The sequence below is a fragment of the Drosophila virilis genome, chromosome 3, assembly GCF_030788295.1.
Source record: "Drosophila virilis strain 15010-1051.87 chromosome 3, Dvir_AGI_RSII-ME, whole genome shotgun sequence".
Taxonomy (NCBI): domain Eukaryota; kingdom Metazoa; phylum Arthropoda; class Insecta; order Diptera; family Drosophilidae; genus Drosophila; species Drosophila virilis.
The window spans coordinates 15126802-15149595 of record NC_091545.1 but is presented as its reverse complement, the minus strand read 5'-3'; the positions used below and the strand labels follow the sequence as shown (position 1 = coordinate 15149595).

Sequence of the window (22794 nt, the reverse complement as noted above, 5' to 3'; positions counted from 1 at the left end):
GTGAAGAGTGCAGTTGATTTTTAATCAAAATAATATTGTGATAAGTGCATTTAATTGTTCATGCTTGATTGAGCGTAATTAACAAAATTATGCTAATGTAAAAATACTAAACAGCTGTTTTAGTCTTACTACCGTGTGCGTTGAGAAGTTTTTTGCACTTGCACACATGCGGTCACATTGCTAACTTACTTCAACGTGTTAGAATGGGTGGAAAAACGAAACAAGCGCCTCGCACCAAAAACAATGCAAAGGTAAGCATTAAACCCATGCCAAAACACTTGATGACTAATTTATTTTGTTGTTATCTTGCTAGCCATCGAGCAGCAGCCGCTCCGCGGAACTGCTGGGCACTACAACGCCCATTTTTGTTGGCTTCTCGGCTCAAGCCGATGGCAACTTGGTGCCCTTTGCTCCTGGCTTTGCCAGCGCCGAACAAATGCCAGAGACATTCGATGCCAGCATCAGCCCTCAGACACAAATAATACTGCGCAAGCTATCCAAAAAGGATCCAATGACAAAGAAAAAGGCGCTCCAGGAGTTGCACGAATACATAACAGAATCCGATTTGGATGCACTCAAAAACATTTTGCCACTGTGGCCAAAATTTTATCATAATCTGGCCAACGACGTTGAGCACTCGGTGCGTGAACAAACGCAGCTGGTGCTGCAGCTGCTTGTCTCCAAATGCAAGCGCGCCATGGCGCCGTATCTCAAGCAACTGGTGCCCGTTTGGCTGGCCAGTCGATATGACAGCTATGCGCCCGCAGCAAGCATTGCTAGCAATTCTTTTCGGGAGACTTTTGCACGCACTGGCGAGGTCTGCCTGCATTGTCAGAGTGAAATAATTGAGTATTGCACGCGGAATTTGACCTTCCACACGCCTGCGACGCTTTCCATAGGCAAAAGTCTAAAACCGGAGGAAGCAGAGCAAAAGTATCAGCGTGTCGTCATTGGCAGCTTTAAAGTCTTGTCATTTTTCATCGAGCAAACGTCGCAGGCGGAGGATCAAGAGCAGCTAAAGCAGGGATTGACAACGCTGCTAGCGCATCATAAGTTCTGGACCTTTGCCAAGCACAAGCTGTCGGCCATAAAGTAATTAACATAAAAAAATGGTAAACAATTATATAACATTATTTATTGCGCATTGTAGAGCCGCTTGGTTTGACTGTATCTATCATGTGCTACAATGCCCCAATCTGCTGGAAGTGCTTATACCCCAAAAATCGCAACTAATTACAACCAGTTTTCAATTCATCGACGACGCTGATCCTCTGGTGGCTCCCCACGTTTGGGGCTGCGTGCTGCTGCTGCAAAACAACTATGAGGATTGGTATGATGAGAGAAGAGAGCAAACAACTCTGTTATGTTTTATTTTGCATTTGCATTCTTTTATTTATAGAAATATTTTGCCATTTCAGGTATTCTCCGCTCAATATTCGCAAGGCACTGCTGCCGAAACTCTCATCACTGCTGCGCAATGCCTTCAATCGAAATGCTCATGCCATTTGTCCGAATCTGCTCCCGTTCCTGTCCAAAATTACTCAGGCCAGCTTGCAAGACTTGGATATTTATGAGTTCTATCAGCGCTTTTTCGATGATCTAAAAGCTGCCATCGTGGGTCCGCATGAGCCACCACTATCCAAATCGGACACCTCGATCATGCACAATGCGTACTTTGAATGTTTGCGCTTTATACTGCAACAGGTCAACAACAATCCGCAGCGTACTGATGCAATAGAGGAGTTCGGCTTGCAGCTCCTGGAACAGCAGCTATTGGAGCCAATTGGGAACCTGCTGCGTAGTGAGAGTACCCATGTCAAGTACTTTTTCCAACAAGCCTCAGCATTGGTTGCTTTCTGGGATCGTGAGTGCAATAATGTTGTCGACAAAAGCTCCTGCTCCTTGTATGTTAAATTACTGAACAAGTTCTGGACGCGCATCTTTGAGCTGGTCACACAAGATCTTGGATTGGAAGATGTCAATGAGCAGCTGCTGTCCCATGTGCTGCTGCTGGTGCAGGATCTGCATGTGGCAAATCCCAGCTTGGAAACGCAGTGCGTCAAGTTCGTGGAGGCAGACGAGGAAATCAATCTTGGCACGGCTTCGCAACAATCAACGCCCACCAGAAAAGTGCACGACGCAGCCGCCTTCATACAAAAAGAGCTCAAACAGCTTGTGGTAAAATTGGTACGCATTTGCCTGGACAAAGCGAGCAGCAGCAGCAACTCCGCTCGGTTCATAAGTCAGGTGCGCACGCTGACTAAAATGTTCACAGATGCCGAATTCTACAAAAGTCTGACAGATCAAGGTGAACTGCGTGCAACGCTGGATAAATTTGTGACGCTTTTGGGAAAATTAAATGACGATGCCAGCGAGTCGGTGGTAGAAATACTCTTTGAGATTCTTTCCCTGCTAGAGCCGGAGCCGCGCTTTGAGTACATTGCTGACACGCTATTGAAGGTAAGAAAAGTCCGATTATTTAGCAAAACTAATCTTAATCATTAGATAAACAGCTGCTATCAATAACTCGTGAGAATTGCAGAGGGGACATTTTAGGAAGAGACAGCTAGAAATAATAAGCGTTACTTTTACTCAATCGCAATCTTCGGGTCATCTTAACTCGGCAACTCTCTGTTTCCTTTCCAACTTTCTCTGAAATAAGGCTTCAATAGGATTTTTTATTAACTCAAGAAGTGCTAAAAGGGAGTGCAAATATCAGCTGAAAACTAATTTTCTATTACTATTACTAACTTGTAGATAAAACAACAACGCGTACAAAATCTTTTGCTGCACCGTCTGCTCTCGTATCCGCTGTGCACAGAGCCTGCCGTGCGCCAAATGCTCGCCAGCCCAGACACCTGTACTATTATCACACGCATTGCCGAGGAAGTTGTTGTGGATAACAATCGCGATAAATTGAACTTGTTGCATAAATGCTTCTTTCAAACGGACACGGGTGATATTCTTATTAATACGGCGACCGTCGATAAAATACTGCTAGCCATGTGTGTGCCGCTAGAGGAAACAACAGCCAGCGATATGGTTGAGGTGTGTGGCAGTTTTATAGCACAGATAATGCCCGTCATATGCAGCAAGGAGAACTCTTCGCTGGCAGTGCGACAGCAGGTCTTTTTAAGGTTGTACAAGTTTAGCTTAGAGCAACCAGCTAGCGACTATCTGTCGGAGGATACGCTGTGGGAGATAACTACCTGCTGGCAGGATGCGCTCTCCAGCAAAGACATTGAAATCAACGATGAGCTTCTGAAAAGTTGTGCACTAATTGTGGAGGAACTGGCCCTGAATACTGAGCTGAACGCCAGCAGCCTGGATGGCATGGCTGAGGCTATGGCCAAATTTGTCATTTGCTCTACGGAGAACATTGCAGATGAGGTCGAGCGTTTATCGCGCATTGACGAGACTATGGTGGCGCTGCTAAGCTCTGAAGTGAAAACAGCTGACAGTGTGTTGCAATTCGAGCAGCATTGTGTGTACCTGGATACGCTGTACTCTTCGAAAAGCGCTGGTGTACCGTTCGAAAGTGCAGCCTTTGACGAACTTAAAATTCTGCCGCTGCTAAGACGCGCGGCTTTGAATTTTGCCACAATCTGCAAGCTGGTTTGCCGTGTTGATAATCCGCAGCTACCGCAACAGTCCAACGAAGGCGAAGATGAGCTAACCGAAGACTACTGTGATCCCAATGCCAATCTGCTCAAGCAGTGGAGCGAGTGCTTAATTTTGGAGGTACTGCAGTGCATGCAGGTGGCTGGTGCTGCAGATGCCTGGCTGGAGGTCAGCTTTAAAGTGGATGGAGCTTGTGAAGAGCTGGCGCTGAGTCTATCCGAACAGGTGCGCAGCTTCATGGGCAACAGCAGTGAGTTGGTGGGCATCATTAAGCAGCGGCTGGAACAGGCAGCTTTAAAACAAAATAGCGTCATAAGCTGTCGCCTGTTGGGTTATCTGATTTACACAGACCAATATGCGCCCTTTGAGGAAAACGCCGCAATTCTACTGCATGAGGCTCTTGGCGAGATGCTTTTATCGCAAGGCGCGGTCAATGCATATGTGATGACACTGCAGGTGAGCAATTTATTATTATTTAATTTACCATTTTCTAAAGCGCTGTCCCTTTTAGCACTTGCTTCCGAAACTCTCGCAACGGTCACTTAACTGGAATAGCGCCGTCATGCGCACGGAACCTACTGATTGGTGGACGAAGGCAGCAGTCTATCGTTGTTTACTACTCAATAACTTTCAATCTGATCAAAATCAGAAAACGGATCGAAACTTTATTACTTCGGCATTGCAGTTCCTAACCCGCGTTGGTGAACAGCAAAATGCGAAAAAAGAGCTGCTGCATTATAATGTGTAGGTTGATTCTAACTCTAATATAATAATTAATTTTAATACAAATTTTCTTTTAGGGAGTTAATAAATCAACCATATGAAGAAGTGCTAAATACCGTGGAAATAATTAAGCTGCTAAATGAAATCTTGCAACGCTTTCCCCATGAACTAAACATTAAGAACTGGGATACGATAAGCATTGGTCTTGGCTCTTGGATGCTCACTGTTTCCAAGTCTATAGTGTATTACAGCGATCCAAAGGTATAATTTAAATGTAGTAATGCTTTTAGAGATCAATTAACGCATTTATATATTCACAGACTTCGTTTTTCGTTGTGGCTGTGTTTCAACTGTTCGCTTCGCTCAATAGTTTCATACGCTCGGAGAAGCAAAAGAGCTCAACGGAGCTACTTAAGAATGTGATCGATGAGTGGGAGAGCCTCTTTGCCAGGATGGTCAATGTGGTGCTCTTTAAATCATATTATAAACTCACTCATGAGGCAGGTGTGCAACCAGAATTTCGCGTGTGCTACGAGGCTTTGATGGAGAGTCTAATGCCCGCGCTCGAAGTGCTGGACTACAGCTTTATTTACGGGGTAGCTTAGCCAATTGCTAACTAAACGATAACACATTTTAAATTGATATCTTTTCCGTAGTTCTGTAAAGTGCCAAACTCAAAGTTATCCCTGGATCATTTATGCAATTTTCTGCTCAAACAGCTTCACAGCTCACAGCATTGCGTGCGTCTGAATGCAGTTCATGCTCTGCGCCAGTTAACGCCCCAGTTTGTGGCCGACGACATTGCGCTGAATGAAAAAGAAAGCGAAGATATTGAAGCTGCCTCTTCAACGATCGCTAAGTGGCACTTTCTCAATCGATTTGAGGATTATTTGAATCGCTATGATTCGCTCATACGTAAGTATTTGGATGAGTTCAGTTTTAAGGTCACCGAACTAGAGGATTTAGAGCCAATCGAGAGACACGATGCCTTTAGCTATTTGCTATTATGGGACTGTATTATAAATACCTGCGCCAAGTCACCAGTTGCATTGCGCTCTGTCTACACCAGCTGGCTGAACGAGAATCATTATGAGGAGGTAAGTTTTTATATACCACAACGGTTTTACTTTTGATTTGGGTCTAACAAACTTAAAATTTTCGTGTACACTTCATAGAATTTTCTACACTTTCTCTTTCGCGCGATGCCGGTGGATATATTGAAAAATCATAGCGCCAAGGTGCATAGCAATGGTGTCTACAAGGAGCTTAGCTGGTCTCAACTGAAGGGTAGGTGATTCACCTATATGCATTATTTAATTGATAAGCGTCTCTTCCGAGGGCAGGTTTTCACCCAGGGCTTCTCGCAAATAATCTTCGCCATAGGTCTCTAGTTCTGACATGCCGAAATCATAATCATCCACCATTTCTTCGCCCGCTTCTTCCGACAACGAAATGTAATCAGTAACAGGCACGAACGTTTCATCATTATCCGCGTGCATCGAACGTGCCAGGGGTACTTGTTGTGGTGCCATGTATATATTCAAGTTCGATATGAACTTGTTTATCCAAACGGTCAGATTATTGGCCAAAATGCGTTGATAGTCGCGCAAGTTGCTTGTGGTATAGAATTCTTGTTCTGCGAAATTAGAAATGCGGTTAATTATACTCGTTTTGCAGTTGAGCATGGGGGCGTCTGATCTAAAAACTAGGTACATTTGTACTCAGTACCAACAGCGGAGTCAATATGGTCTTGTCCGTCTGTTTCTAAGCAAACTAATCTTTCTGTCCTATTATTATTATTATTCATTAAGATCTGTGGTAGCCTTTTTAACTTACCGGTGAACTCCTTGATCCGCTCCAATATAACAGCAGATAGAGGCGACTGCTCGTCAATTATGAACTGATCGTTCAGGAGGAAATCCTTCATCTCCTCAAAGAGTACGCAAACAATTTTCATCATCTGCTTGCGTTGACGCTCAATAATGAGCTTTTTGAGCCCACTGCAGCGCTTTTTGTGCTTCTGCCTTTGAGCGCGACGCTGTCGCATTTCCTCCTCCAAATACTCCATTGCCTTTTCCATGGTCATCGCTTCGACTGGTGGCTTCGGTTTTAATTGTTGTTGCAGGGCTGCAATATGCCGTTGCGAGAGAATGTGCTTGAAACTTTTAAACGTATCCTTGACACGCAGTGGATGCGGATTTGCCAAACGTTCCATGCGAGCTGTACAGATGGGCACATAGATTTTCTTGGTGATGTAGCGCGGTTGCCTGAGTCGCTGCGGCGACAGGAAATTCTTTTTGGGTGTAGCCAAAAAGCATGTGTGCTCCTCCCGCTTTAGCATATCACGGTCGATGATGATTTGCCCGGTGTGCTGGCAGGGCACATAGCATGGATGATAGCGCGGGCAAACGCAAAAGAACTTATACATATGTTGCGGCTCCGGTATTTCCGATTTGACCAATCGTTTAATGCGCTTGGCGCGATCCGGTCGCAACTGGACCATGGCTAGGCGCGCGTTCAGCTCATCTGCCACTGTGATGCCCGTTTCCTGAGGCCCACGAGATGGCGGCAAATCACTTGGCATTTTTGTAAAGTTGATTGCGTCCGCCACGGACTTTTCGCCCTCCAGCTTTAATTCGCGAGCTGGCGCCTCGCTGGCGATCTGATAGAAGTTCAATGGTTTTTTATCCATTATTGAAATAAAAATTGAAAGTTATTTTACGAAACGAACAACACAACAAAATGATCACAAACAAAATGTACTAAGAAAATATGAGGTGTGTTTTTGTGTATGCTTAGTGTTGATTTTGTTTGTAATGGCCTGCTAATATCACATAGCATTTCTTTAACTGATTCTCCTTGTACTCGAACAGATCCTCAACTCCCACTGGAGCGGTATGCATGCCATCTGTATACGGAGGTGTTGCGCAAGTTGCCAGCCGTGGTGCGCAAATGGTGGAACACCAGCCCGTCCAGGCAGAAGAACTTTGTGGACAATCTGACGACCAATTACGTTAGCGCACTGATATGCAGCGAGGAGCTGAAGGCAATCGTCAATCGCAAGGAAAAACATGAAAATATGCAGGTGGGTAGCCGTTCCTTTCTGGTCTTTGTTTAGTCTCTCTTTAAACGGTCTCCTCGATGCACATGCGCATCACAAAAACTACAATAATGCAAATGAGTAGCACTATTATAACAAAGGCCCGAAATATCTCAAGTGGTACCATGTTGCGCAAAAACTTTGTTAAACTTTCGATTACGATCTATACATAAAACGCAAATGTAAACAAAATATCCGCCTAAAGTACAAAGTAACAAGGGCTACTTAGTTTAAAAAATACAACTTAAATGAAACGTTGCATTTAAGAAGGTATGTCCAGTTCCACAGCGTAAATGTATATGTATTCTTGATCGCACTGAGTTGAGCAGGGTCTGCAATCTTGCCTCTTCGTTTTTTTTGCTATTTTGATTTAACTTGACATGAACATTTTTATTGCAATATTCATGGATCACTAAGATCATGATCATTCAAATTTTCTTTTGCCATTCATTTTTAGGTGACAGTCCACACATCCACTCGAGAGGTTTTGGCCGTCTATGCCATTGATGAAGCACGCATGGAGCTCGTCATTACCCTGGCGCCCAATTATCCGCTTGGCGCTGTTAAAGTTGAATGCGGCAAGCAAATTGGCGGACGCGCCACCTCACGTAACGTTGGCATGCAGCTGACCATCTTTTTGACTCATCAGGTGAGAGCTTCATTTGTATTATTTACTCAATATTGGTACTCATAATGTTTACTCATTAGAATGGCACCATTAATGACGGTCTTACGCTGTGGAAAAACAATCTGGATAAGAAATTTGAGGGCGTGGAGGAATGTTATGTTTGTTATACGGTTATACACCAGGACACCTGCCAGTTACCTAAATTGACGTGCAAGACATGCAAAAAGAAATTCCACGGGCCGTGTTTGGTGAGCTCAGCAAGCATTAAATATATTGGAGCCTTTACTAATATATTATTCCAACAATTTACACAGTACAAATGGTTCACGACGAGCAGCAAATCCACCTGTCCAATTTGCCGCAATGTCTTCTGAAAAATCTACTTCATTGCTTTAGTTTGGCGGCACGTATTAATCTAGGCACAAAAAAAGCTTTGCCGATAGTCAATAGTTTAAATTTTTGGGCCCTACCTGTAAATCAGTGCATAATAACAATAAATTCGCAATAGGTTTAAATCATTAGATTATTATTAAAAAAAAAAAAATGTTTTGTTAATTGAGTTCTATGTAAGTAACGTAATGCTTTAACAAATATTATGACTGATGCCAATTCTTAAAGATTTCTAAAAATTGGGCACAGACAAATGTGGCATAAAAATCAGAAAAAAACCTAGTAGCCAACAAAACATATTCTCAGCAGGCGTTCCTTTCAAATATCATATTCAATCATATTATTCTCGACACTTGACACGTTCAGAGCAAAAACCGAACGGAACTGTATACATTTCTTCAAAAAATTTGTGTGATAATTTTACAATAATCATGGCAAAGCAGATGAAGATCATCGGCAATTGTCCATTTTGCCAACGTGAGGTGGGCAGTGATATGCGTCCCATTAACCAGCTCAATATGGACCACATCAACATTCTGGCCAACGAGTTAAAGGATATACAGCCATCAGAATCGAGTGTTAGCAAAGTGAGTACTCATAAATTGGGTGATCCAAAGGATACAAATTCAGCAATTGAATCAACTGAAAAGGAAAACGAATCTATTGCCGCGATAACTGACACTATGTTGAAAATGGTGACGGAACAGTTCGAGCGCCTCCCGGACTCTGAGGTAAGTTGGTCTTCTCGTCGTAATCTGCCGCTTGTTATAATATTCTGTGTGCCTTTAAAGAATCACATTCCTGAGGATCATGCAGAGCTCATTCTGGCTATGCTGTCGGAGGAACAACATACATACGATAAGTTTTTGAACAAAAAAACTTCTGTGAATCCAAAACCACCGGTTAAGCGCAATAAATAGCATGTTTCCAAGTGCCTACTCAACATTTGAACTAAGCCAAAATGTGTCTGATCCCATTTTTCCATCGTTGAGGGGCCATATTGAATACTTTGCGATAGTCGGTTTTTATCATTTTAAAACAATATAACGTTTTTCAACATAATAAATTGCAGTCACAATAAACTCGCAAATAATTTTAAATTGGTCAAGTTTGCGGTTCAAATTATCGCATTTGATGTATAAGGATATTTCCTTGATTATTGGTATGTATAAAAATTTATTTTTAAATCAACTTATATTCCCCGTTCTACTGAAAATATTTCAAGCCATAGATATTTTCATATAGAAGTTGCGGGGTAAATTCAATTTATACCCCAAAATTGGGATCTCCCAATGGGTGGGTAAAAAATTCACAAAAGCTTTATTTTCAATCAAACCTTTATTTTATAGCCTTGTAGAGGGTATTATAAGTTGATAGTCATGTCCGTCTGCTTGTTTAAAGGCGAACTAGTCGCTAAATTTTAAAGCTACCGTCTTGAGACTTTATATTGTTTGGTCTTTCTGTTGACGGCTATGTATTTATATATATATATATATTATGATCGTGCACTTCTGCCTTTTTATACTCTTGAAGAGGGTATTATAATTTCGCCATGAAATAATGTGTAAAGCATAGGAGATATCTCCGACCCTATAAAAAATATATATTCTAGATCAGTATCAACAGCCGAGTCGATGAATCCATGTCCGTCCGTCTGTCATTTATTCTAGATTATCAAAAGCAGAGTTGATACAGCCATGTCCGTCTGACCGTCTGTCTGATTCTATGCGAACTAGTGCATGGGTACGTTTTACTGCTGCAGCCGGTAAATATGTCGGAACTGGACAAAGTGGACCACTGTCTCATATAGCTGCTATATAGGGACGATCGGTTGAAATATGGGTTCTTGAAAAAATGTTGTACTTCATGTATATTTATATATATGACTAATGTCTAAAAGCGTATTAAATCTTCGTTGGGCCGAGGATATGCGCACTTTCTCGTAGCGGTGGTAATTTGTCGCCTCTTTGATTAAAAGAATTGTTAAGGCAAGACACGAAAAGGTTTTCTAGTAAACTGCTAAATTCAAATTCAAATTCCTTTTCGACCGTCGATGTATAAGTCAGGAGCTGTTGCTTCAACACCTGCGACATTTAGAACCTTTTTAAATCCATAGTCAATTACATACTTGGTTAGCAAATCCAGCCACGTGCTGTATGCACAATTGTTGTTCAACCAACCACCCTAGAGTTCACGATTCTGCGCTCTAGCCGTGGGCCCTTTGTTTCGGTCCCGCGCTGCCCCGTTCGGCCTAGGGTGGGGCACGATATGACGAACGCATCAGTTTTGCGTTGCACTCTGGTGGGGTTTGTTAACTGGGATTAGGCACGCCATCGCTCGATATACAGCGCCGGGCCATATGCGTTAAGCCAAAATGACGTAAGCTACCCGTGAATATGTCAACAGCTCAACTGAAACTTGGCCAGCGTGTACAAGTAACGGGCAAGCACCAACTTTGTGGCCAAGTAGCCTATGTGGGACGCACCAGTTTCGCGGCGGGTCAGTGGTTTGGCATTGTGCTGGACGAGCCGCGTGGCAAGAACAATGGCACCGTGCACGGCAGCACCTACTTTAAATGTGCGCCCAACTGTGGACTTTTTGTGCGTGCCCAGCAATTGCAGTTGCTGCTAGGATCGAACCAGGTGGTGCAGCAGAAAAAACAGGACAACAATCGCACAAAGGACAGCATGCAGCGCGATGTAAGCAAAATTAAGCTGGCCGGCAGGAACAGAAGCAGGCAGGCGGCCGACGACCAGGTGAGTCACAAGCTGCACACGATGACAGCTGTTAATCATGTGCATGCAAAAATGTGGGTGGAGTTAAAGGTCCCTTTGTGGCACATATATGCATTTAAGCTAACGTAGATATGATATCCACACTTAAACCGTATTGTTTACCGTTTTCACAGAATAACCAAAGGGCGACTAAAGCATTAGCTAAAAAGCCGCCAGAGCATGCGACATTTTCAATGACCACTTCCAAGACTTGGGTGACTTCCACTCAGTTACAACCACAGCCGCCACCACAGCCGCAATCGGAAGCACAGGTAAGAAAAGCCATCATTATTATATTATTCCAAGCGTGTTAACAGCTTGTCTCTTTAAAGCAGGAGCTGGACAGTCCATCTGCGAGCTCGCAGCAAGAGTCTACGCAGGACGTGGCATCAACGCAGTGTGAAGCTGCAGCCTTTACACAGAATATAACGGAGCAAAAGCAGGAGATAACGTCTAATATTGCCACACAATCAAGTGCAAGCCCAAGCCCAAGCCCATTGCCATCTCAAGCCGTTGGGCCACCCAAGTGCGACCTAGCTGGAGCTGCCGCACGCTCGTCCATATTGACGCCACCAGCTTTGACCTGCAATCAACGACGCTCCACATCCTACACACAGCTGCGACCGACGCGCATCAGTCAGCCGAAACCGACTACTGCCCAGGCGCAGAGCACCACGGCACAACTAACTCTGGCCATGCCGGTGCCGCTTGCCTTGGCGCCTAAACGCAGCAAGACGAGCATGAGCCCGACTAGCAGCCTGAAGCGTGCGGCGGCACCGGCTGCTTTTGTGGAAGCTGGCTTTTTGGAGATACTGCGTCCACAGTTTACGCCGGGTCCGGCATTGCGCACGCCCAGCACAGTGGCGCCAACGTTGGACAGCGCGGAGCTGCGGCAATTACGCGAGGAGCTGCAGCTGCTGCGCGTGCAGAAGAGCGAGGACAAGCTAAAGCTGCTGGAGCTGGAGCGCATCAAGATACACAACGAGCAACTGCTGGAGTTTAAGGCGCAAATTATGACGCAGCAGGTGCTGCTGCAGCGGGAGTTGCAGCGGTGTCGTCACGAGCAGCGCGAATCCCAGGAGACCGCCGCCAAATATAAGCGGGAACTGGACAATGTGGCAGACAGCGTTGAACTGTTAACACTGGACAAGGAAATGGCCGAAGAGCGTCTGGAGACGTTGCAAATGGAGCTGGAGATGGCGCAGGAGCGCAACGATGAGCTCAGCTTGGATCTCGAAATTCTGCGTGCCGAGCAGGAACAGGAGCACAACGATGACCAGTGCCTCGAGAAGACTGAGAAGCAGGCGACGAATACAACGACGCTGCAGACAACCGGTGAGTTTCTGCGCCTGGAGCAGTATAACCGGCGATTGCGTGACACGGTGGTTCGACTGCGGGACACCCTAGCACATGAGAAGCAGGTGGCGCAGCGCGCACACAAAGAGTTGGAGACAAAGCACTCTGAAATTAATGAACTGAAGAGCATCAAGGAATTGCAAAGTCGGCGCGTGGATCAAATGGAAACGCAGCTCATGGACCTTAAGGAGCAGGTGGATGCCTCATTGGGTGCCGAGTCTATGGTAACGCAGTTGGCCACGCTCAAACTGGAGCTAGAGGAGCGTGTAAAACTCTTAGAGGATGAGGTATCCGAACTGGAAGCACTGGAACAAATCCAGGAGCAGCTAATCGAAAGCAATCAGGAACTGGAATCGGATTTGCGTGATGAAATTGACAAGCTAAGCGGCCAGGTGAAGTCGCTAGAGCAACAGAAGAATGCCGCCTTGGAAAGTCTCTACGATCGCGATGTGACCATATTGAAGTTCAGAGATCTGGTGCGTCAGCTCCAGGATCAGCTGCAGCTCAAAACAGACGGCGGCAACCTATCTATCGAGGATTTTAGCAGCGCCAATGAATCGCAACAGGAGGAGACATCCCAGCAAAGTCTGGCGGACTACCAGCACATCTTCAGTGTGAGCAAGGCCTACGGACGCGCACTTGAACAACAGCTTAAGGGCGTGGAGTTGCGTCTCGAACGTCAGCACTTAGATCATGTGCTAGCCTTTGTCCCGGAGCAGTTTCTGCTGCGTGGTGGTGAGCACGATGTGGTGCTCGTCATGTTACTGCTAGAGCGCATGAACGAAAAGTTGGAGATTGTTTGCCAGGCAATCAACGAGAAATTCCCAAATGCCTGCGAATTCGGTGAGTACTATTCCAAGTCATATATTCTTGCTGACCATATGTTTCCCATTGGAAAAGAGCCAGTTATTTATAGTTAAACGAAAGCTTTACAAGGCTTATCCTAATCTTTGTGTTCTTTATCTAATTTTTACTTGTCATCCATTTCTTTTTGCCCCTTTAAGAACTATTTCTTAAGTTTATTATTATTGGCTCGAATTCTGATGAATATTGCCTTGTTATGCAGGGTATACGGAAGAGTTTCTGTCATGCATAGTTGGGCATATAAGTGTGGGGGTAGGTTGGGAACAGAGAAGTTTATTTAGTCAACAGAGTGGAAACAATCTCGTGCGTGTTTAATTTATAAATAAATAGTACACCAAAAATAACTCTGCAATTATTTGGAAAGGAGAAATTAATCACTTATTTACTGGAAAATAATATCAACTGCATACCAGGATCCCAGTTTAATCTACGGATGGCAACTTCGACTTCGTAAATGGAATATTGTGGGGTACTACGCTCAGGAGTAGATCGGACAGGATTTAGAAAAATTGAGCTTGAATCGGTTTTGGAGGGTTCAACGGATCGTTAAACTCCTTTGACCAGATAATTTTTCCTTTAGATAAAAAAGACTTAAATAACATATCCTGACCAAATCCTTCAATACAGATTTTCCATATGGACTATTATTACAAATAGGATTTTTGTACATTAAAATTTCCGTAGCTGAGATCACATATCATATATATCGGAGTACAAATCCCCCATGGATAAAACATTTTTAAAGTGATTTATTTTTAATAACAAGTTTTAATGTGTTTTAAGCATGTTTTGTTCTCCGTCACGATATGGACTATATGTAAGTGGGTCTATACTTGTTATCCTGCCAGGTCGCGATGCCATCTTTGAGGGCTATTCCGTGCAGCGCTACATCTTTCGAGCCCAGTGCATCTATTTGCTGAAGAGCCTTCAGCTGGTGCTTCAGCAGTTTCGCCATGGCCTCAATCACTGTGACTATGAGCTGTGCACGCATGCGGCCATTTATCGCATGGATCTGGAGTCGCAGGAGCAGCAGCTGGACGAGTTTGTACGCCTGTTAAAGACAGGTCAGCTGGATGAGCATACCAATTGCGAGCCCATACGTCGGGTGCTGCACTACATCAATGGATTGCATCAGAATCTGATGCCGCCACAGACGCTGGTGGATCTGCTGGACGAGCAGCAGCTTTATGTGGCGCTGATTGAGGTCTACGAGGCGGGCATGGATTCGGTGAACGCGAACGCGGGTATGCTGCACACCATCATACAGCTGGGCGATGAGCAGACGGCCTCGTTCCACTGCATGCAGCTGCTTATGGAGCACAGCTGTGCAGCCAAGCAGAAGCTCAAGAAGCTGCAACGCAAGCTGAGCGGAAACAAGACGGCCGCCGCTTGGACGGGCATGCAATGTGCGCGCTACCAACGCATCCTGGAGGCCAACGAGGCGCTGGGCGCGCTCATCAGCATGCTGGGCGTGTCGGCGCGCGAGGCTACCAAGGAGTCCAATGGCGACATTGCGCACGAGAAACTCTGGCGGGTCTTAAGTCTAAACTACAGCAAGTTCGCGCCTGCCCAGGAGACAGAGCAGCGGGAACTGGATGCGTATAGTCAGCGTTGCATGCAGTTGCTAGAGGAGCAGCTGGAGGAGCTGTGCACATTGCTGGAACCCAGAGATGTTAATACGGAATACGTGCGACATCCCACCTGCAATACGTTGCAGCAGCGCGCCGCTCAAATCAGGCGCCATTATGAGGATGTCAAGAGCTTGGAGCTCGCGGTGTCGGAGCGTGACAAGGAAATAAAATCACTTAAATATGCGGCCAAGCTGAAGCAACAGGATTATTCGGAGCTTCAAGTACGCAAAGAGATGGCCGAAAAGCAGGTAAACCGTTTCAGCCAGGACTATTGCCAAACCCTCACCCAAATGGCCGACGGCATGGAGCAGCTGGAGCAGGCCATGCTCTCCAAGGAGGCGGCCATGCAGCACGCCCTTAACATACTAAACGACAAGCTGACCACTCTGGAGCAGGCCCAGCAGCATTGGCAGCAGCAGCAGCAGGTGGACAGCGCCTGTGCCACCAGCTCGACCCGCAACTGCAACCGGGAAATGAATCTGATGCATCAGGCACTGCGTCAGGAACGCAAATTACGCGTCCAATTGCGGGATAATGAGCTGTGCAAAAACTTTGCCGCCCTGGAGCCGCTGCATGTGCCGCAGCTGGAGCCGAGCAGCGAGCTGGCCGCCCTGGAAGCTCAACTGCGTCGCTTGAAAAATGAATGGCTGCTCGCCCATCTGGACTTGGGTCCTGGCGGTCATCAGCGTCGCTCGCACATAAAGCTGGAGGGCAGCCGGCTGTTGCGACATATCTTCCAAACATATTGCACAGTGAATCCGCATCGCGCGGCGCCCACAGATTTTGGGTTCTTTATAAGCGACGATCTGAGGCGCGCGTTTTAGGCCAAGTTAATAAAGTATTAGACTCAAATGTATTACGGCGAAAACAAAAGTACATTAATGTGATTTGCTGCTTAACCTATTAACTATTATAAAGTTCATTTTGTTTGTTAATCGAAAATAATTAAATTTGCAGTACATAGCGAAAATATTGAATACACATTAACTGCTTATCCTATTAAAAAAGGTGCCGCTCTCTGGCCATCCTTAACATATTGCCATAATTTCTAATTAAATGTTACAGTTTTTTAAATTTTTTTTTAAAAGCCGATTTCTTATATTTTCCTTTTATAATTTTGGCCTCTATATTGAGAGATAGAGAAAACTTTGTAAAAATTCAAACATTTTGAAACACAAAACAAATCTAAACTTTATGAAAATTCTAATATAATGTAATTTTGATTTCGGTACGCCGAACTAATATCGGGATATATATATCAAAAATTTCAAAGGAGGTTCCGTTCCGATCCCGTCTCCAATCGGAATATAAATATTTGATTATAAGGCCGAGAATTTCTTGGTAAAATCAACAACGTTTAGAAATGATCTCAATGTCGAGCGCTCTCGACTGTAGCGTTCTTAAATGTCGTTTATTCAATTAACAATTTACAATTTACACAATATATACACGTATAGACATAAGTATGTATATACACATCTGTGGAAACGCGCAGTTTAATGAGAAAGAGAGCAGTTCAAGCAGTCCAATTGGAAACGCTTATCACATGAGCAAAAAAGAGATAGATATAATGAGTAACGATAACGGGTACGTGCTGGTGCAAGATGGCGGCTCTCTTGTTGCTTGTCGTTGCTGTTGTTGTTGTTGTTGTGGGATTTACATAAATACGTTTAATGTTTAATGAGAAGAAAATTGAATCGTAGGCTATTTACAGTTGCTGGCAAACAAAACAAGTCACAGATCCGTTAGGGTCGCTGTAGATATGCAAAAGATTGTGAGTGTTTAGTGAGGCAATGGAATTTATCGATAGTTATCGAACTGACCTCACGACTTGGCTGCTGTCTGACGCTTGGCCACAATTTTACCCTGGTCGCGACTGTTGATGACCTCGGCATGGAAACCCGTCTCCCAATCGGCATAGTATTTGACGGTGCGCACATTGCCATCGGGCTCAACCAATGAGTACTCGCCCTTGACCACATCGCCGTCGCGTTCCTCGCGCTGATGCTTATTATCGCCCGTATGAGGATCATTTACCGCATATTCAAAAGCGTAACGCGGATGCGCATCCTGTCAAACAATTTACATGAAAATGGGCGAAGCAATGCCATATAACTGGGACTTACAAAATGCTCGAGATGCTTCTCTGGCAAAACCTTTAGCAGCGCATGCTGTGCCACAGGTGCGGATTTTAAATAGGCAGCGGGCGATAACGGAGCATGAGCGCTCAGAGCTGAAACGCTGGGCGCATAACGATTGAAGCCAGCTCCAAAGGGACCAATGCCAGGACCATGGCTGTAGTCAGCGAGTGGAGCCCCCAGATGTGCCAAACCACCAGTGGCATGGGCTAAAGCCCCGTGATAGGTAAGTGCGGGTGAGACAGCGCCATGGCCAAGTGAAATGGCGCCATAATATGAGGCGTCATGCGCGCCAGCCGAACCCAAGGCTAATTTACCTGTAAAGTGGATACGAAATATTATGAAGGTGAAAGAAAGGCAAGCAGCTGGATAACTTACCCGCATTAATTCCATAGGCCGTACTGCTGGCATAGCCGTGACCAGTTGCTGGTGCCGTCGTCAACTTGGTCAGCAATGCACCACCTGCAGGCTTAGACAAGTATTGAGTCGAGAGAGTGCCGTGTCCAGTGGAGCCATAGCCCAGGCCCAGGCCCAATCCCAACTTGGATGCGGAATAACCGTGACTATAGCTACCGATTGCTGGAGCGGCGGCAACAGCGGCTATCGCTGGCTTGGACACGTATTGATGGGAGACAGCGCCATGACTTGAGGAGCCATAACTGGTGGCCACTTTGGTGATGCCGTGTCCAGTTCCTGCATATCCCAAGCCGATTGCTGGCGCTGCGGCAATGTGGCTCAGGGACGGAGCCGAGTAAGTGGCCACCTTGGCAATAGCTGGACCAGATGCGATGCTGCCAATTGCTGGCTTAGACACATATTGATGGGACACAGCACCATGACCTGTTCCACCATAGCTAGCGGCCACTTTTGTTACGACAGGTTGGGCTGCATAGCTGGCAATGGCCGGAGAAGCGACAACAGCAGGCGTAGCTGGCAAATAGGTCTTGGAGAGCGTGGCTCCATAGCTGGCTAAAGCAGGAGAACCATAGCTTGCAATCTTGGTAACAGCAGGAGCTGCTCCATATGTAGCCACAGCGGGTTTGGAGACATACTGGTGGGAGACTGCGCCATGTCCAGAGCCGCCATAACTTGAAGCTACTTTGGTGATGGTAGGAGCAGCTGAGTATGAGGATATGGCGGGTGCTGCATAGCCAGCAATTTTTGAGAGTGCTGGGCCCGTGGAATACGTGGCCAAGGCTGGTGCCGCATAACTGGCCACCTTGGCAATGGCAGGAGCTGCAGAAATTGTGGCCACAGCGGGCTTGGAGACATACTGATGGGAAACAGCGCCATGTCCAGAGCTGCCATAGCTTGTGGCGGGCGCAGCGGAATAGGTGGCCACAGTTGGGGATGCATATGTGGCCACTTTGGCAATCGCTGGAGCTGGAGCAGGATATGCGGCAACGATGGGCTTGGATATGTATTGATGAGAGACGTCAGCAGCTTGGCTATAGGTCGCCACCTTAGCAACTGCCGGAGATGTGGAATATGTGCTGATGGCAGGAGCAGCATAGCTGGCAATCTTGGCAACAGCCGGAGCAGCTGCATAGGTAGCCACTGCGGGCTTGGAGACATATTGGTGCGAGACGGCACCATGTCCGGAACTACCATAATTTGTGGCCAATTTGGTGATGGTCGGTGTAGCGGAGTATGTGGATATGGCTGGAGCGGCATAGGTAGCGACCTTGGCAATACCTGGGCCCGTCGAGTACGCAGGTGCAGCATAGCTTGCAACCTTGCCAATAGCAGATGCAGAGCCATACACTGTTGCTGGCTTGGAAACGTACTGATGCGAGACGGCGCCACTGGAGTGCACGGAACCGATGGCAGGGGCACTATAGCTGGCTATCTTCGTGAGGGCTGGCCCGGTGGAGTAACTAGCTACAGCGGGAGTAGCATAGCTTGCAATCTTGGTAACAGCAGGAGCTGCTGCATACGTAGCCACAGCGGGCTTGGACACATACTTATGGGAGACTGCGCCATGACCTGAGCTGCCATAACTGGTAGCTACTTTGGTGATAGTCGGAGCAGCTGAGTAGGTAGATATGGTCGGTGCTGCATAGCTGGCAATCTTTGAGAGTGCTGGGCCTGTGGAATACGTGGCCACTGCTGGTGCCGCATAACTGGCCACCTTGGCAATCGCTGGAGCAGCAGAAATTGTGGCCACAGCGGGCTTGGAGACATACTGATGGGAAACAGCGCCATGTCCGGAACTGCCATAGCTTGAGGAAACTTGAGTGACGGCTGGAGCAGCAGCGTAGGAGGAAATGGCGGGTGCTGCATAGCTGGCCACTTTGCCAATTGTAGCCACAGCGGGCTTGGAAACATACTGATGGGAAACAGCGCCATGTCCAGAGCTGCCGTAGCTTGAGGAAACTTGAGTGATAGCTGGAGCAGCAGAGTAGGAGGATATGGCGGGTGCTGCATAGCTGGCCACCTTGGCAATCGCTGGAGCAGCGGAGATTGTACTTACAGCCGGCTTGGAGACGTACTGATGAGAAATGGCGCCATGTCCAGAGCTGGAATAGCTTGTGGCGGGCGCAGCGGAATAAGTGGCCACAGCTGGTGCTGCATAGGTGGCCACCTTAGCAATTGCTGGAGCTGCTGCGGGATAAGCAGCCACAATGGGCTTGGAAATATATTGATGTGAAACGTCTGCAGCCTGGCTGTAAGTTGCAACCTTGGCAAGTGAAGGGGCTGAGGAATACGTAGAGATTGACGGCGCCGCATAGCTGGCTATCTTAGTGAGAGCAGGAGCCGAGGAATAAGTGCTAATAGCAGGAGCAGCATAGCTGGAAATCTTGGTTACAGCTGGAGCAGCTGCATAGGAAGCCACGGCTGGTTTGGAAACATATTGATGGGATATAGCGCCTGAGCCACTAGCGCCATAGCTGGAGCTTAACTTGGTGATGGCAGGAGCAGCTGAATAGCTGGATATTGCGGGAGCACTATAGGTGGCCACCTTGGCAGGTGAGGAAATATATTGAGTTGCAATAGCGGGCGCTGCCGGCAAATAAGTCTTGGAAAGCGCTGGTGCATAACTGGCTGCGTAGCCCGTGCCGTGTGAGGACAGCAGCGATGATGTAGTAGCCAGCTTTAGCGCAGGAGCAGGCGCTGCATAGCTGGCCACCTTGGCAATAGAAGGCGCGCTATAGGATACTGAGGGCGAATAGGTGGCTATCTTAGCTAGACCTGGTCCCGCCTGTGCGTAGCTGTAACCCGGTGAGCTGTAGGTTTCCACTTTGGAGAAGCCTGGCGTGGCCTTCGAGTACGTATAGCCCGGTGAGGTGTAGGTCTCCACTTTGGTGGTCACTTGTGGCGCGTAGTAGCCTGAGCTGGAAGCGGAGGGCGCCGTATAAGTGGCCAACTTGGAAATGCCTGGAGTTGAATGACTGTAGGTGTAGCCGGGCGACGAATATGTAGACACCTTGGTCAAGGCCGGCGACGGCGGTAAATAGCCACTGTCCAGCTTGGGAGCAGTCAGCAATGTCTTGGTTAAGGCCGGCGAAACCAAATTCTTAAGCTCAATGCCCGATGGCACCACAGTTGCATATTTAGCAGCTGGTGACTTATCGGCATAGGTGATACCAGCTCCACCATATGACGCCGAGGGTGTAAATAGCGACTTCTGTATGGGCGCCACGTATTTGTCTATCTGGGTTACACCACCGTGCGAATAACCCGAAAGCCCCGCGGTGGATTCGTACGAAGCAGCCGCGCTGCCAACGGATGAATGCAGCAGTTTGCCATTCTCCGAGTAGCTGGAAATGGCCGGCGACTGGCTATACTTTGTTACGCCAGGCGTTATGGAGAACTTGACTTCGGCCGGTGGCGCATACGAATAGCCAGCGGCGCCGTTTGCATGCACGCACGGCACAATCGCTGGTGCTACGGTCGGTGAGGGCTCAGCCAGTGCCGAGCTGAGCAGTAGGCTCAGCAGCGCAATAAGTCGGAGCTGTTGGCAATGGAAACAAAACAAGGTGAGTTAACAGATTATATCTATATGCTAAAAAAAGGAATACAACATATTCTACATTTATATTAACATTAATCATTCAAAACAAAAATGCATTTAAAACCAAAAGTTTTATTATGCATGTTCAGAGAAACACTTTGATGGTCAATATTTTTAGTATCAACTATTGTTGTTTGTTGCATATTATCAAAATTCTAAATTCCTTAAAACAATTATTTTACTCGCCTTAAAACAATATTCGCCCACTAGAATAACACTGATGGGCTCAAACAATTGAAATTAAAACTATTTAGAAAAGTAGAAAGGATATTGATGTGGGAAATAATATAAAAAAAAAAGGAAACAACCCATAATAGACTTCCAGGTTGCTTAAGTCCAATTTATAAATTTGAAAATTAAGCACCTGCGAAAAAATCTGCTATGATATATACAATAACATATACTCAATATATTTGCAAAAATATGTGAAAGTATTATATTGTGAGACTGTTCTGTTTAAAAGCTGATTTTTAGATTCAATTAAAATCAAGAAACAAATCTCCAAAGTCCGAGAGCCCGAATGCTTTAAACTATCCTTGAAGAAAGCCAGTCGACTTACTGTAATTATTAATTATTATTATTTTTCTGCCAATTCCAATTATTGTTTTTTTTTTAACTACTGTTGAAAAATTTTAATTATGCATTGGTTTTTAAAAACTAATTTCCGTGTTCCACAAATTTCAATATTGATCTCGAGCGAAATTTATACTTGTGTTTAAATAAATGTATTCTATAGTTTTTCCCAGCCACATTTGCAAATATTAATTTGTAAATTGATATTTAATTTTATTGTTAGTCCTTAAATTTTGGCTGCGTGCAATATTCTAGCTGAGCACACTTGATTAGGACACAGCTTCTGGTTTATAGTTCAAGTATCCATATATATCCTTTTTAGACTTGAGGCATAGTTATTTTCTTGGATTTTGAGCTGTTATTTATATATTTGACTATAATTTTTTTTGGGAACCCACCTTCATAATTTCACTTATGTTGCACAATTAGTTGGGGTTATAATAAACGTTCTGATATAGTTGGGCGCACTATATAAACTTTATTTTATTATGAATTATAATTGATTGAAAAAGAATGCACACGTTTGTAATCCTTGTTATAATCCAACGTATCACGATGAATGTCCTTTGAGTTATATGTGCGTATACTTAATATCGTTTCTTAACGTATTCGAACTTTCGGCACACGGCACACGCAACGCTCGCTCGATGTAGAGCAACGCGGCTGACTGTTGGCCAGCCCGGCCCTATAATCGCTTATATACGTTCGGTCAGTTTTGGCTCACACGCATGCGCAGCAGCCACGCACCAGTTTAGCGACAGAAAAATCAAACACACACACACACAAGCAAAAAAAAAAAAAAAGCGAATTGGAAAAACGAGCAGAAAATCGGCAGCATAAAAATATTGGAGCTAGGAAAAGCGAAGTCAAGCCAAGTCAGAGCTCAAAATCTGCGACTGCAACGGCCTGACTGCCTGAAGAAAAATTGATGACTGCTCGACTGCGCAGTTGGCAGCTGGCAGTTCTCTTTTGTTATGTGTT

At 45.7% G+C, this 22794-nt stretch overlaps 4 protein-coding genes across 7 annotated transcripts; 2 read left to right on the top strand and 2 right to left on the bottom strand.

Moving 5' to 3' along the window:
• The first annotated feature begins 13 nt into the window (after nt 1-13).
• Ltn1 (E3 ubiquitin-protein ligase listerin) lies at nt 14-9544 on the top strand. 3 transcript variants are annotated; one of them, XM_070208026.1, is made up of 16 exons: nt 115-251; nt 314-1092; nt 1151-1330; nt 1419-2460; nt 2758-4077; nt 4133-4365; nt 4422-4605; nt 4665-4940; nt 5001-5441; nt 5520-5631; nt 7218-7429; nt 7902-8093; nt 8153-8320; nt 8387-8638; nt 8691-9193; nt 9254-9544. In XM_070208026.1, exons 1-14 carry the CDS (start codon nt 204-206, stop codon nt 8444-8446), a joined length of 5247 nt encoding a protein of 1748 aa, XP_070064127.1. In that variant the 5' UTR covers nt 115-203; the 3' UTR covers nt 8447-8638; nt 8691-9193; nt 9254-9544. The 3 variants fall into 3 exon arrangements, with proteins under 3 accessions (XP_032290315.1, XP_070064127.1, XP_032290317.1); XM_032434426.2 differs by having other exon boundaries at nt 8387-9049; nt 9113-9193; XM_032434424.2 differs by having other exon boundaries at nt 14-251; nt 8387-9193.
• Rcd7 (Reduction in Cnn dots 7) lies at nt 5443-7093 on the bottom strand. The gene is made up of 2 exons (XM_002047500.4): nt 6181-7093; nt 5443-5980 (listed from the first exon to the last, which is right to left on the bottom strand). Exons 1-2 carry the CDS (start codon nt 7034-7036, stop codon nt 5658-5660), a joined length of 1179 nt encoding a protein of 392 aa, XP_002047536.1. The 5' UTR covers nt 7037-7093; the 3' UTR covers nt 5443-5657.
• Nucleotides 9545-9548: 4 nt separating the features above from the next.
• Dred (Dctn1-related) lies at nt 9549-16161 on the top strand. 2 transcript variants are annotated; one of them, XM_002047497.4, is made up of 5 exons: nt 9549-9624; nt 10869-11218; nt 11371-11508; nt 11572-13435; nt 14305-16161. In XM_002047497.4, the coding sequence occupies exons 1-5, from the start codon at nt 9597-9599 to the stop codon at nt 15909-15911; spliced, it is 3987 nt and encodes a 1328-aa protein (XP_002047533.2). In that variant the 5' UTR covers nt 9549-9596; the 3' UTR covers nt 15912-16161. The 2 variants fall into 2 exon arrangements, with proteins under 2 accessions (XP_002047533.2, XP_015030648.1); XM_015175162.3 differs by having other exon boundaries at nt 11569-13435.
• A 295-nt stretch (nt 16162-16456) lies between these two features.
• Nucleotides 16457-22484, bottom strand: Cpr76Bd (Cuticular protein 76Bd). The gene is made up of 5 exons (XM_002047496.4): nt 22212-22484; nt 17604-21180; nt 17214-17542; nt 16911-17157; nt 16457-16841 (listed from the first exon to the last, which is right to left on the bottom strand). Exons 1-4 carry the CDS (start codon nt 22215-22217, stop codon nt 16912-16914), a joined length of 4158 nt encoding a protein of 1385 aa, XP_002047532.2. The 5' UTR covers nt 22218-22484; the 3' UTR covers nt 16457-16841; nt 16911.
• Between the last annotated feature and the right edge of the window lie 310 nt (nt 22485-22794).